This window comes from Pangasianodon hypophthalmus, chromosome 24 (genome assembly GCF_027358585.1).
Source record: "Pangasianodon hypophthalmus isolate fPanHyp1 chromosome 24, fPanHyp1.pri, whole genome shotgun sequence".
Taxonomy (NCBI): domain Eukaryota; kingdom Metazoa; phylum Chordata; class Actinopteri; order Siluriformes; family Pangasiidae; genus Pangasianodon; species Pangasianodon hypophthalmus.
The window spans coordinates 14,944,446-14,959,249 of NC_069733.1; the positions used below are offsets into that span (position 1 = coordinate 14,944,446).

The window sequence follows — 14,804 nt, forward strand, 5'->3', positions numbered from 1 at the left end:
AGGCCACTTCCATTTCAATCCAAATACGAACAGAGATACGGATATTTGGAGCACTACACAGATACAGCTTGTGTCATTGTGTTACACCCCTCATTTACTGAATCCTGTCTAACAAAGACCACTCCCCTAAATGTTCAGCAAAAGGAACAGGACTGGATCACCATGTTAAGCTAAATAAGAACTTAAAGTGATTCAGCAGACAGAACCTGTTATCATCCTTCATTGCACTTTTGCAGCAATTAGCTCATGCTGCTACAAGCAGGTTAATGTTTACTATGATGATCCAACACTGACTATTCTAGGTTTCTTAGTCACTCCCAACTTTATAAAATATAGAAATTTTGAATTTTGCAGTTGTGTCAGAGGATCTGAGCTAGGATTGAGCATATCACATAACAAATGTTATCGTATCATGAACCACAGGCATGTTTCCACCACAGGAACCTTTTCAGGAACCCATGAACTTTAGTTGTGTTATGAGGATTGTTGAACTTTTTTAGTTCCTTTTGCAGAGTAGGTACTTTTCTAAAGACTGAGAACTCCTGGAGTTTGCGGAACTGAACATTGCTGATCAGAAGAGTTAGGAAAGTTCCAGAAAAATTTAGATTTTTAACGTGGAAGTGAATTTCTTGATCATTGCTGATTTTAAATTAAAGAAAAGCTCTGTTATTAGCATATTTTATTAAAAAGAAAGTTGGGGGTTGTCCATAGATGTGAGTCAAGGACCGAAGCTTATTCAGGGGGCAAAGCTTATTCATCCCACTCCGTCTAAACACATCTTTGTGCTGGTCTATCTTTTCATCTTTTTTAAAAAAAAAAAGCCTTTATTTAACCAGGTAGTCAGAGGGCCGGCAGTAGTGGAAGGTTTACCAGTTGGCTAACAGCTTTCAGTTTTATTTTGTTTTCCTGAATGTGATGGATAGAAGTATACCACAAATATACTTCAGCATCAAGTGTTGAGTAAACACAAGTTGAACATCGACCCAAGCAGCTTTACAGAAATATATAAATTCAGTATAAAAATTTCAAATTTCTTTGATTTTTATAAACATGCATTAGCATTGTATACAGTCAAATAAAGTTTATTAGCCTAACAAAATAAGATTAGTTTGTGCGAAGCGGTGTTTACTAAAGTGGCGCCGGTTAGAGAGCTTCAACATGCTTTTAACATTTAACTTGTTTTCAGAGCTCCATTGATTAACATTTAAACAAAGGCAGAGTGAATTCAAAGCTGTGAGAGAGACACCACAACCTGTGTTAAAGAACAGCCGAAGACTTTCGGCCATTAAGTTTCATCAGGCACGCAAACACAACGGCTTTGTAAAATTCTCTGAGCTCTATATAAACAAACATCTCTATGTGGGTTCTACTGGCAAAGAAATAACGTGAACCCCTCAGAAGTAATTACGGCAGGTAGATCAGCGGCTGGTGACACAGGTAAGTCTATAAAGTTTCAACAGGATACACAATGCCAGGCTAGTGTAGGGATGGGTGTTCAAAATTTGCGAATTTGTTTCCAATTTGCGAATTCATAAAAGTTTAGCTGCTTTGAGTTTTGGGTGACTAAAATGTTTCTTAATAGTATCTGTGGTGAAGAGGGCTTACGCTGTAGTAGCAGCAGCAGCAATAGGCCTACTTAATGCCACGTTACAAAAGATAAAGTAACGTCATGAGCGCATTGCTGTGGGCTCAAGCTGACTTTCAGCCACTGTATAACTCATTCCAAAGCCATTACTTCATCTACACACACTCACTCTTTTGTAAATCGGATGAGTCAGCCGTTTAGGAGCAATTGATGTGAGGACACGGGTATGCTCATGTGCACAAACGCACACACACACAAGTTTCATGCAAGTACTCACTGACTCAGAGTACCCTCTGGAGCAATGCTTGTGTTTCTTTTTACATCCTTCCCTGCAGCAGAGCAGGAAAACTTCCCTTGTAGTAAAGCATGCACACTTCCCTTCTATTAGAGCATGCACACTTTGTCTGCACTACAGCATGCACAGTGTCCATACTAGAGCATGCACACTTTCCCTGTCACAGACCATGCACACTTTCCCTGTACTAAAGAATAACCAGATCTTCAGAACTGGAATATGTACATTTCTCTCATACAAGTACCAACACGCAAACTTGACCTGTACTAGAGACATGTACGCTTTTTCCCTGCAATGGAGTATGCCCAATTTTCCAGCATGACAGCATGCACACTTCTCATTTACAGGAACGGGAAGTGCAAATGCTCTGAAGGAGGGAAGAGTGCATGCTCCAGGGTAGAAGATGCTGACGCCGGTACTTGGAAATGAGCAAGTTCTGGTACAGAGGAAGTGTGCAGCCACTGGTACAGGAGAAGTATGCATGCTCCAGGAATCTAAATTGTGCATGTGCCGGTACAAGAGAAGTGTACATCCTTTGGTAATGTGAAGTTTGCATGCCCTAGTGCAGGAGAAGTGTGCATGCTATGGTAATCTGAAGTGTGCATGCTCCAGTACAGGAAAAGCAAGCATGATATTTTACAGGGAAAGTGTGCATGCTGTACAACGGAAAAGTGTGCATGCTGTAGACTGGAAGAGCGTTTATGTCGTAGCTTGGAAGAGTGTGCATGCTGTAGAATGGAAACGTGAACATGCTCTAGGACAGGGGAAGTATATATAAGCTCTTTTACACACTTCTCCTGCAACAGAGCTTGCACACTTCCCCTGCCACAATGCACAGTACATCCACTCTTCATAATGAACCTGAAAATTTTACCATCAGCCTTTATATAGCTGGAGAACCCCAATCACACTAACCACTGCATATTCAGTGCTTCCTTCCCAACTACATCACACACTAAAATCTAATTTCTTACACATGCATACACAAAGAACGACTGCAAGCTCAAACATTACATAATTTAATATTTTCAAAAGCAGACTGCCTTTATGAAGTGTACAGGACACGTCCTCTGTATGTATAAGAGAGAAGAGGAATCATCAACATCCTCTTCAGCACTTTGGCACGTACACAGACAGTTGACCATTTATCAGGATTAGATGGGTTATCTCACTGAAGCAGATAAAACAAACAAACAAAATATGCAGCACAAAACCCTGCTGTAAAAATAGAGTTAATGTTTTGTAAAAGCCTGTTCACACTCGCTAAAAGGCAGTGAAAAGGTCAAACTGGCTGATCCAGTTAGCTGACGTTTAATAAATTACTGCGTTTTAGAGTCAGTAAACGAAAGAAGCAATTTCTTAAAGGTACAACACACACTTTTGTATATATTTAAACAACATGTGGGAAAAAATGATCAATTTTTAGATGAGTCACGATTCGCATAATCATGAGCTGGCCCATAGACATCAGCTGACGCATAGCGGAAAAAAAAAGTCATCAGGATCAAACATTTCTGATGAAAAATGAATGTTATGGAAATAGGTTGAGCCTAGTGATTTTCATAATGAATGAAAATCAGATGATGTTTTGAAAGCAGCACATGGTCGTACTGAAAAAATCATAGTGCAGGATAGGGAAATGATAAATCAAAAGATTCCAATCCAAACATAATGGTTTGTTAATAAAAAAAAAAAATTCTTCTAAACTTGTAAAGGGTTCGATAAATTCACTAGTAGACTCATATTACTTTCCAGTGATCTTTAAATGACGTTTCATTTAAAGGTCACGTATTATAATTTAATATCGGAAAATGTGGCTGTATTTCGATCGTACAAAAGCCTCCATAATTCAGTTCTTGTACATCATGTATGTAAAAACAGCAAAATATATTGAGTTTCGTACAAAATAGGAAGGATCCTATGTCTTGACAAGTCATGTGGCTAGCCGTGCAAAGAAATTATAACAAATATAACATACGTTATAGGGTGCCTCACAGCTCCCCGGTTCGATCCTGAGCTCGGGTTCTCCGGTGTCATCCTACCTCCACCGGGTTCTCCGGTGTCATCCTACCTCCCAAAGACACGCCAATAAGGTGTGAATGCATGTGTGCACGGTGCCCTGTAATGGACTCCTGCCTCAACCCCAGTGTTCCCGGGATAGGCTTCGGATCCACTGTGACCAGGACTACTTACTGTCTTTCCCCCTCTTCACAGAAAAAAAAATACAGTCAGGATATGACTGTCCTTGAAATGAGCACCATATTTGGTCACGGATTTGATCAGCCGGAAGAAAACCCCACTCATTCTAGGAAATACTGTAACTGCTAAATGAGCTTCTCTAGATTAATGTGATTGTCAGAACCATTGCAGAAATGATCATTCATCCCAGATGTCTAAATTACCAAATAATTACCTCACACTGAATAAAAAGGGGCTTCCAACATCGTTAAACACGTCAGCCACCCAGGACGCCACCTTTTTAATCGCCTCCCATCATTCAGGAGATACAGCAAGATCCACCAAGTTCAGGAACCTTTCACCTTTATAAACAATGCACTCAACAACACTCCATAATGACACTTGTATGATACTATAGCCGTAGGCCACAATTATGTGCAACAACCAACATTTAACATGTATGCACACTTTATACGCACACTTTCTACAGATCCTACAGCCTTTTCGCCATTCATATTCAAGCAATGTGTTTAGTAACAATGTGCAATAACAATTTGCGACTTACTATGACCACAATGCAATCTGCAAGTTGTGCAACACCTTGACTTGTGGACATGTGAGAGTTATGTGTGTGAAAATCCTCACACAACAGGCTCTAGACTTTGTGTGCAAAAAATCAAAAACATCCAGTGAGTGGCAGTTCTGCGGGTGGAAACATGTTATTGTTGAGAGAGGACAGAAGAGAATGGCCAGACTGGCTCAAGCTGACAGGAAGTCAAATTAACTCAATAACCACTCTTTATATCCGTGTTGAGCTAATGAAAAAGCATTTCAGAATACACTACATGCCAAACCTTGGGGCAGATGGGTTATAACAGCAGAAGACTGAATCGGTTTCCATTCCCTTCAGCCAGGAACAGGAATCTGGACAGAAGACTGGGAAAAAGACCAGGCGATGTTTTTCTTTGACAGAAAATAAAAAACAGGCCTGCGTCACACAGTGAACTAGTGAGCACAAGATACAGCAAGTTTGCTGGATTGCAGTAATCCTGGTGAGCGATCAAAACAAAACCAAGGGTGGCACTTTACCTTTAATGCACTTTTAAGTGCAAACATTATCAGATGATATTAAAAGATAACAAAAATACAAGGCATTACAAGGTACTAGATAGGATCAAGAACTGCTTTAATGTTATACTCTATGTAGTGAGCACACAATAATTACAAAATAATTTAGATTCAAATTGGGATTTTACATTGATCACGGTTTGTGCAAGAATTTGAGGTAATATGTCAACAACAGAAAATATTACTGTGGTAAATAAAAATAAACCTAGTAAATAAGTAAATAAACTAGTAAATTCTATGATATTGCCTCCTCTGGATAATTCTGCGATAACCAAGTTTAACCAATCAATAAGCTGAATTATTTCAACCTCCACCAACTTTAGAAGTAAGGACAAATTGTTGGATCATGGATTTGTTACTGTATCATGCCATACTGCACTGTCTGGTAGATGAATGCTATAATAGAAAAACATATTATTTTGTGTGCCTATTATTGCGTTATATTATCGTTTAAAATCCTTTTTAAATAAACTGCTAATCTTAGAGAAGCAAGCCTGAATTTTTCAGGACAGAAAAAATTCTTCAATTCTTGGAGATATTAATACAGTCACTGAGCTATATTTGTTTGTGTACATTGGTTCATCCAACCCTTATGTATGCATTTGACACAGTTCAAGGATTAACAGCACGCCACAAATCACATGTGGTGTCTCCTGACAGCATGCTGACAAGTGACGCAGTGGTGTGTGTGTGTGTGTGTGTGTGTGTGTGTCTATCTGTGTGTGTGTAAGGATGCTACATGAGATCTGTCAGGCTAAAGAGAGGACAGGCAGAGGTCATGCGAAATTTGTCCAGCACTTATTTGTTAGACAGGTGTCAATCTTTCAGCTTTTCACTGTCTCTCTAAGTCTATCCTCTTACACAGTTTGTACACGATCAAGCTCGCTCTCACTGCACAGTCAGCACAGGAAAGCTGAAAGAGGAAGAGCGTGTTTGAGAAAACACTGCTATCAGACAGACATTCAAACCCACACATACACACACAGACACACACACACACAGAGAGAGAGAGAGAGAGAGAGAGAGAGGAGAGAGAGAGAGAGAGAGACATTTCACGCTAACACGGTTTCTACATCAGAAGCACATGGGACACAAGAACAATCAGACCTCACCATATTATAACACTACAAAAACAAAACTACATCACCCACTGGAACACACACACACACAAGCACAAAGTAAAATGAAGTGCTATCTGGCCCTAAATTGACAGTACACTTGTAGATGACTACCTGAGCACAGTGACTGTGCACCAACACAGAACCACACTGACAAAGTACAGACTCAGCGCGCACACACTCCGGCCATCGAGACGGGCCGCTATAAGAAATCATGGCTCCTTAAAGAGCAGAGCTCAGTGTAACAGCAATACAGTGGAGACAGAGCTGCACCTTCTAACAAGAGTGTAACAAATTCAAAAACTTATGAGAAATATATCTCAAAAAATTTCAAATCACACACCCCCAGTTCTCCCTTCTGCCCAACACTCACAAACTGCCCGTTCTGCTAGGAGAAATGAAGGAGAGCTGCATTTTAGCAGGACAGAACATATCCGTCTGCCACAACTGAGGGACAGTGAGTAACTCACCCAAACACACACACACAGCCCTGTTTGTCTTGTTATATATTTATGTATTTATTTATTTTTTACTTTTTTAAGACTGCCAATATTTGTATTAATGTTTAATTTCAATTCTCAATGTTATAACTAATTAGTGTGTTGTTAATAACAGTTCTTCTCATTCCTGTAATGCTTTGGTAATAGTGTACATGTACACGGTCAATAAAGCTTGCTGAATTGAATTGATTGGAGAGAGAGAGAGAGAGAGAGAGAGAGAGGGAGAGAGAGAGAGAGAGAGAGAGAGAGAGAGACTGATCCTATTACACACTGAGAGGCTTATGACATGACGGGCCTAAACATGGAGCAAAAGGAATCCACTTAGCAGAGTTGAAACAACAAATGTCTGTACTGGATCACGGCTGTTGGCCAATTTTGTGGCAGTTATGATGAAATTAAGATTCAACTCTGTCTGCTCAGATGACAAATGGACAATGGGATGAGATGATGATGAGCTGAAAAGAGGAGAAAGCTCAAAAATGTAACAATGAATCATTTTGTAATAACAGGCTGATAAGGACCAGGCAGGAAACTCTGGTTTTGTAAACACTGTATTTCAAGAATGTTTTTCCTGTCTAACACTAAGACACACCTTGCGAAGACACACACACACATACACACACGTACACACACACACTCAGAAAGGGGTAAAGGATCACTCTTATCTTGTCATTAGAATTGATGAATAAGACTAAAATGAACGCATGCTCTATAACACGTGTTATGGTTGGGACGGTGACTCGCCCATTCCAGGGTGTGGAAAAGACACTGTCAGGTAAAAGAGGGCGAAGTTTAAAGGACACCAGACGAAGACGCACTAGACAATAGAGTCGTCTTAAAAGTAGAGAGCCTGCAAAAGATGAGTAATAACCCATAAAGTATCTGATCTAGCTTCAGATTTCACCCTCACCACACCGAGATCTTAATCAGCACATGCTAAAGACACTATAACTGACCCGGAAACCGCACCACGATGCTTTCTGAATTCGTTCCATGGTGGAAGGTCACTTCCACATGCACTACTTAAGACGAGATCAGTCAGATCCCTGGAAAAGGTGATTAAAAGTAAAGGTGCAGCTTTCCTCAGCCAAACAACAGCTAAAGGCATTTGTCACATGACGGCTGCTATAAGTGTTTGGCAACAATGCTTGCGAATGCTTCAATTTCGCTTGTCACTGCACATTACTTGGCTAATGGCCAAGCAGGAAAAGGCGAGCTCTTACATAAGAGAAGCAGAGCGAGACACAGAGAGAAATGAGAAAACTGTCAATACAGCAATTTGAGCCAAATGGTCATGCTTTCCTATAAAACAAAACACAAGATGCCATGACACTAAGGTTGCGGTTACAAGAAGACTTCAGGTAATTATTAAAAATATTCTAACAGTCAAAGTTTTCCTCGGACAGCAAGTTTCAGTCTAAAACGGCTTCGCAAACAACTGTTCCAGTCCAAGCACAGTCAGAAGGACCTGACACGAGCGAGTATACTGTCGCCTAGGAGCATAACAACAAGAACATTCAGCTCAGCCCCCGCAAGCATTTCTGCCTCTTCTCACACTACTTCTGTCAGTAGCATGACTGTCTTTTTAGTAAAAATCTATATTACGTTACATTTATTCGTTTGCCAATTATTTTTATCCAAAGAGACTTACAAGTCAGGCAGAATCCAATTCAAGCATAAGAGCCGTTACAGGAGCTGACGGCGATACGAGTGCTGGAAAAATGTAAAACGTTTCCACCAAGATTCAGAACTTTGCTTGACTAAAAAGGGTGTGAATACTTCAACTCTATCTATATATATATATATAAATAGACTAATTATATATATATATATATATATATATATCTCATTTTTAACTACAGACACGGTCTCAAAGTAGACCTCTTTGTAAGGGCCCAAAAAAAATCTCAGATAACCCTGAGTTTGAGAACCTGTGGCGTACCGAAACACACTACAAAGTGTGCCACACACACACACACACACACACACACACACACACACACACACTCCAATGATAACAGGGAAAAAAAATTCTCCACTGCTGTATCAGCACCTGTTGTCTCTGGTGTTTCACAACTTGGTCTACCTTTATTTCTGATGTAGAAAAAGATTCTTTACATTTAAGCCACTTTCTAATAATCACTATACAGGGGAGGACAAATCATAAATTTATTAGCTAGCCAACCAGGTAACCTACCCAGTGCCATGCTTTGGTTTAATTTGGTTTAACTGCCTAGGATAAAACATGGCAGCTAACATAAAGTAACAACGTATGGAGAGCTAGTTTACTAATTAAGTGCATTAATGCACTAAAGGAAAATTAATGTTTCCATATTTCTACATGTTTATGATTCAGGAAAAAAGTTGGTAAAAATTGTTCTACCGATAGCCACATCTTGTCTCGACTGACAGCATCGTGCATTAACTTTAAACATACACACCACATGAAAAGTCAGTAAACAGGTTTTTTTTGGTTGCGGCAAAAGAAAGTAAAAAAAACCCCTGAGACGGAAATCCAAAACAAGTCACTTACAGCGTGCTCTGATTGTAAGACTGTGATATTAAGCATGTGATAACTGAAACACAATAGAAGAGTTTTCAGGATTCACTATTCAGTGATGTGAGTAACATAAAAAGTTTCGGTTGCATGCAACAACTTTTAATCTCGAGTGCAGTTCCTGGGATGTCCAGGTCTCTGGGGAATCCAGGTGAGAATGTTTATTGAAGCATGAAGGTGAATATTGAACCTAGACTTGAAACATATGATCTTTAAACTAAGACTATAAAAGAAAACAGAACAAGGTTCTTTGTAATATATTGGGATATACTGCAAAAATATCACGTAACATACACTCACTGGCTGCTCTAATGTATGTAATTCTCCAATCAGATACAGATACAGGTGAAGGGCTTCAGTTAATACTCAAATATCAGAATGGGAAAAAAGTGTGATCTCTGTGACTTTAAGCATGGCATATTGCCACAGGTGCCTGGTTTGAGTATTTCAGAAACGGCTGATCCTGAGATTTTTCACACACAACAGTCTGTAGAGTTTACACAGAATGGTGCGAAAACAAAAAGCAATCGGCGAGCAGCAGTTCTGCACACAGAAACCCGCTGTCGATGAGAGAGGGTCAGAGGAGACCAGCCAGACTGGTTTGAGCTGATAGGAAGGCTATGGTAACTCAAATAACCACTTTTTACAAACGTGGCGAGAGGAAAAGCATCTCAGAATGCACAAAACATCAAAACGAAACCCTCAGGCGGACGGCCTACAACGGCAGACGGACCATATCGGGTTCCACTCCTGTCACTTAAGAGCAGCGATCTGAGGCTACCGTGGGCACAGGCTCACCCAAACTGGACAGCTGGAGACTGGAAAAGAGAACAGGCGATGTTTTTCTAATATTCAGCTTCCATATAATAGGAACAAGCAGATGTACATGTGTTCGTAATAAAGTAAGTGTATGTGTTATGTACAAGTTAGGCCAAAAGTTGCTGACGGTAAACCTGAAGCCTTAGATAAATGGAAGAGATCTCCTTCTTTACTGAGCCACGCACGACTGTGCAAGGAAAAAAAAAAGAAAAGGAACAAGAGGCTGTTTATAGCAATATACGACATACAAAGTTTGGGGGATGTTGTGGGACAGGGACTATAATTACAGAGAGGTGGGGGTAATAATACTTACAGTAACTATTAAGTGAGACAGTAGGTTGAGTGAGGGTGTGTGTGTTTGTGTGTTTTAGAAGCATGGAGGTGAATAAGCAATAAATAAGAACGGTAAAAATTGTTTCAACATCTGAAGGCTTCCATTTCACAGCAAACTCTTGCAGAAAAAAGCGGTACTACTGGAAGGTACTACTGAATGTTTTCTCACGTGAGTTTAGAGAAGTGTGTTGTGAGGAGAAAAGAGGAATATAAAAGGTCAGCTATCTGTGATTTTTCCCAAGCACACCCTGAAAAGCATGACTGAGTCTACACAGTGCACAAAAAATGAACAAAGGCAACCCGGACAATGCGAACAAACCTTTCTTAAATTCCTCCAGCATGGAATCCAGCTTGGTGTCGTGGAACACAAAGTGGACGGGGTGGTTATAAAACTTGGTGATGGTCTTCAGAGTCGTGCAGTCGTCTGGATCCACAAAGGCCAAATCCTTCACAAATAGGATGTCCACGATATTAGTGCGCTCCTCCTCGTACACAGGGATGCGTGTGTAACCGCTCTCCATGATCTCCGACATGGTGTTGAAGTCCAACACGGCATCACTGTGAATCATGAAACAGTTCGAAAGCGGCGTCATGACATCCTCGACCGTTTTGGTCCTGAGCTCCAGAGCACCCTGGATCATATTCAGCTCCTCTTTGACCAGATCGTTATACGGCTCAGTGACCTTCAACATCTCTACAAGCTTCTCCCGGTTGTACACGGTGCCGATCTCCTGACCTAAAATGCAGTCCAGGAGTTTGCTGATGGGATACGAGAGCGGGAAGGTGACCAGCATGAAGAACTTGGTGAGCAGGATGGTGTTGGCACCGACCGCCAGGCCATGGCGTGAACACAAAGCTTGAGGAACAATCTCACCGAATATGACAATGCCGATAGTGGAAGCGATTACAGCTCCAATGCCTGAACCTATGAGATCGTCCAGAAGGATGGTGAGAGTTGTGTTGACCAACACGTTCCCAAGAAGGAGCGAGCACAACAGGTAGTTACCTTCCCTTCGGATGGGCTCGATCTTCCGTGCATACTTTTTCTCCTTGTCCGTGCCACAGCTCTGGACGATGCGCAGCTCCATGGGATCCAGAGCCATCAGACCCAGGTTGAGACCACTGAACATGCCAGACAGCACCAGAAGGCAGCAGATCAGGATCACCTGAAGCCACAGGGGAAGCAGGGACTTCTTCTCCTCCACCACACGTATCCTGCCATCATTGTCTCCCAGCACGTACCACCTGGCGTCCTGGTCGTTCCTGATGCACACCGCGTAATCCCTCTGCGCCTCACTTTTCCTCAACAGCTTGATCTTTACTTTCAGGACCCCTGAGCTCCCCTGATTATTGATGGTCCCGGTTTCGTTTATAACGATGTCTTTGGTGAAATGAGAGCAAGTCCTGTTAAATCTCTCACTGCTCTGAGAGTCATCGCTGTCGTCCCCGACCTCCATGAACCTCACGTGCGACAAGGTGTCATTGCTGATGTGCAGCCCGTACAACCTGAGCGAGATGATGCTCTCCTCCGTCACCTGGATGATCCCGTCGTCGGTGGTCGTCGCGGGCTTTTCGCTTCTCTCCAAGCGCATGCCGAGGACGCGGCTCTCGCTTCCGGCCTCGGCCGCCGTTTCCGCCGCGCTCACGCACACTCCGGGCCACAGCAACAGAATAAAAGTCAGCGTAATCCCCTTTCCTCCGTACCATCCTGTCGCCATGTTTGTTATGCGCTCTCTCTGAGAGCTCACGCTTGACGTCACCTACTCATTTCGCCACTCCCGCCCCCCTGATTAACATACAACCAATCAGCGTTTGGAACGTCACCTGGTAGAACAGGACGAGCCTCCCTTCGGCTTGCGTTTTTAAGGTGGACTGGAGAGTTGAGCTGCTTTTAAGGTAGACTGGAAGATTAGATTTAATTTAGACTATATGTCCCAGGTTGCAGGTCATTAAAATACCTTATTGTATTCCTTACATGTTTATATTTCTCGGCATAATTCATTTACTACATGTTTGGGTGTTTATTCATTCCTTTATTTAGCACAACATGCTGTATGAATTGCCTGAAAGCTCTCGGTTTATCATAAGAGTGGCTCCCTCTTGTGTTCGGCAGTGAGATAACTCTGTACAGTGAAAATCTTCGTGTAGTTGCAGTTGAATATCCACCAGAGGGCGCCAACTGCTCATTCTTTTCACTTGTGCGTTTCTTCACACTGGAAAATACTTTGAGCTGCTTTTTAAAGGTCTATCTATCTACTCATTGTTATCTTTATTGTCTTGAGCAACTTGGCCCAAACATATTCCTCTGAGATCAATAAAGTTTTTGTCATCTTTTTTTTAATCTTATTTTATATTATATTATCTGTTTTTATCTTCTTCTTCTTCTTCTTCTTTCTTTCTTTCTTTCTTTATTTTTTATTATTATTATGTACGTGTATATAAATGTATTATAGATAGATAGATAGATAGATAGATAGATAGATAGATATAGATATATATGTTTTCCCAAATATTTATGTATATTCTCAAGTAAGTTGGCACAAAAATCTCTGCGAACAATAATTTTTCTTCTTATTCTTCTTTTTATTATATATATATATATATATATATATATATATATATATATATATATATATATATATATTATATATATATATATATATATATATATATATATATATATATTACCAAGTATTTGTTATATGTATTGTCTCAAAAAAGTTGGCACAAAAATCTCTTTGGGATCAACATTTTTCCTTCTTCTTCTTCTTCTCATCATCATTATATGATCAATTACAGGCCTTTGTCTAGTCCTCCTTTTACAAATTCCCATCTAAACAGTCAGTTAGTTCAGCTACTTCATAATGTGACTATAACCTTTTTTGTGACACGAAAGTGAAACACAGCAACTCACACTGCCATAACTGACGTATCAGTTTAATCAGCTAATTACTCAAACACAATTAAGGCATTTCATGAGTGAACAATAATGCAACACACACATACTGGACAGATTACAGTTTTACAGACAAAAAGGCACTGCTCTAACGTTGCTGGTCCCATTACTCAAGCACTTCTTCCAATGAAACACTATTAACAAAAACTCATTTAAAAATAAGTGTTTTCATTATATGCAGGTAATGAAAGGACCAACACCTGAGGTCAAACAAAACTTCTACAAATAATTTAATTACCAGTTAGAACAGCCATATACAGAGAACACTACAATAAATTAATTGCGAATATTAGACTTGCTAATTTAAGATTTTTGTTAAACAACAGCTAAGTGCAACAGTTTGCATCATCCATGGTTTCTAACTAAAAAAGGAACATGTACCACTCTTTTACAATTATTCTCCAAAAAATATAACTCCAGAAAGTAAAGTAAAATGTCACGGTCTTGAAACAATACCAAAATTTGAAACAAAAGGCAAAACTGGAACAAATGTTATACTGGAGAATATTTATATTAAATTAAAAAAAATAGGATGCGAACCATTAAAAATCTTTTTTTTTCTATTCACATGCACTATTTTACAATTTTTGCTACCTGTGATGTTAAAGGAGTCTCTGAAACCTAACTGGATAAATGCCTTGCTGTTATAATTAGCATTCCCTTTTCTTCATTTTGTTGTAAGGATGCAAACTTTTGCACTCAACTATACACACTACATAGGCGCTTATGGTATAAATAAAGCTTCAATAAAGTATTATTAAATTAGTTTATACATACAAGTTTACAATGAAATGTGTTCGACATCAGTAATTAAGATTGTTTTTGGAGAGGTTAGAAATGAAATGAGTTCAAAAGAAATGAAACGAAATCATCTTAAGCTGTAAAATGATGAATGATCTGACCATAATGGTATTTAAAATGGGATTTAAAAAAAAATCTAGTGATTGTCAATTAGTAAAAAGCCTTCTCTGAATCTGTGTTATTTAGACTCTATTTTCTATACTGGTTAACAATAATTTTAAACAAATCTATAGTGAAGTTATTCTTATTATTTTTATCCTTTTAATTATTTTTTATCCTAACTGGAAGCTGGAAATATTTCTAGCAGCCTCATTAACTATCCTTAGCTCAGATTACTATGTGTGCAGAGTTTTTTTCCTCCAGGTTCTCTGGTTTCTACCCACCTCCCAAAAACATGCCAGTAGTTGGATTGGTTACGCTAAACTGCCCCTTGTATCAGCAGATGTGTGCATTGCACCTAAAGTTCCCACAGTGACCCTGACCAAGATAAAGCACTTACTGAAGATGAATGATTTCTTAAACTAGCAATATGTG

The 14,804-nt window shown here is 39.8% G+C and overlaps 1 protein-coding gene across 2 annotated transcripts in view; it reads right to left on the bottom strand.

Moving 5' to 3' along the window:
* The window catches only part of LOC113537027 (metal transporter CNNM4), a 33,771-nt gene extending 21,509 nt beyond the window's left edge, over window positions 1-12,262 (bottom strand). For both annotated transcript variants that reach the window (XM_026931301.3, XM_053228933.1), the window contains exon 1: window positions 10,833-12,262. In XM_026931301.3, coding sequence (XP_026787102.3) covers window positions 10,833-12,231 — 1,399 coding nt within the window. In that variant the 5' untranslated portion in view covers window positions 12,232-12,262. The remainder of the gene's footprint in view (window positions 1-10,832) is intronic.
* Window positions 12,263-14,804: the final 2,542 nt, after the last annotated feature.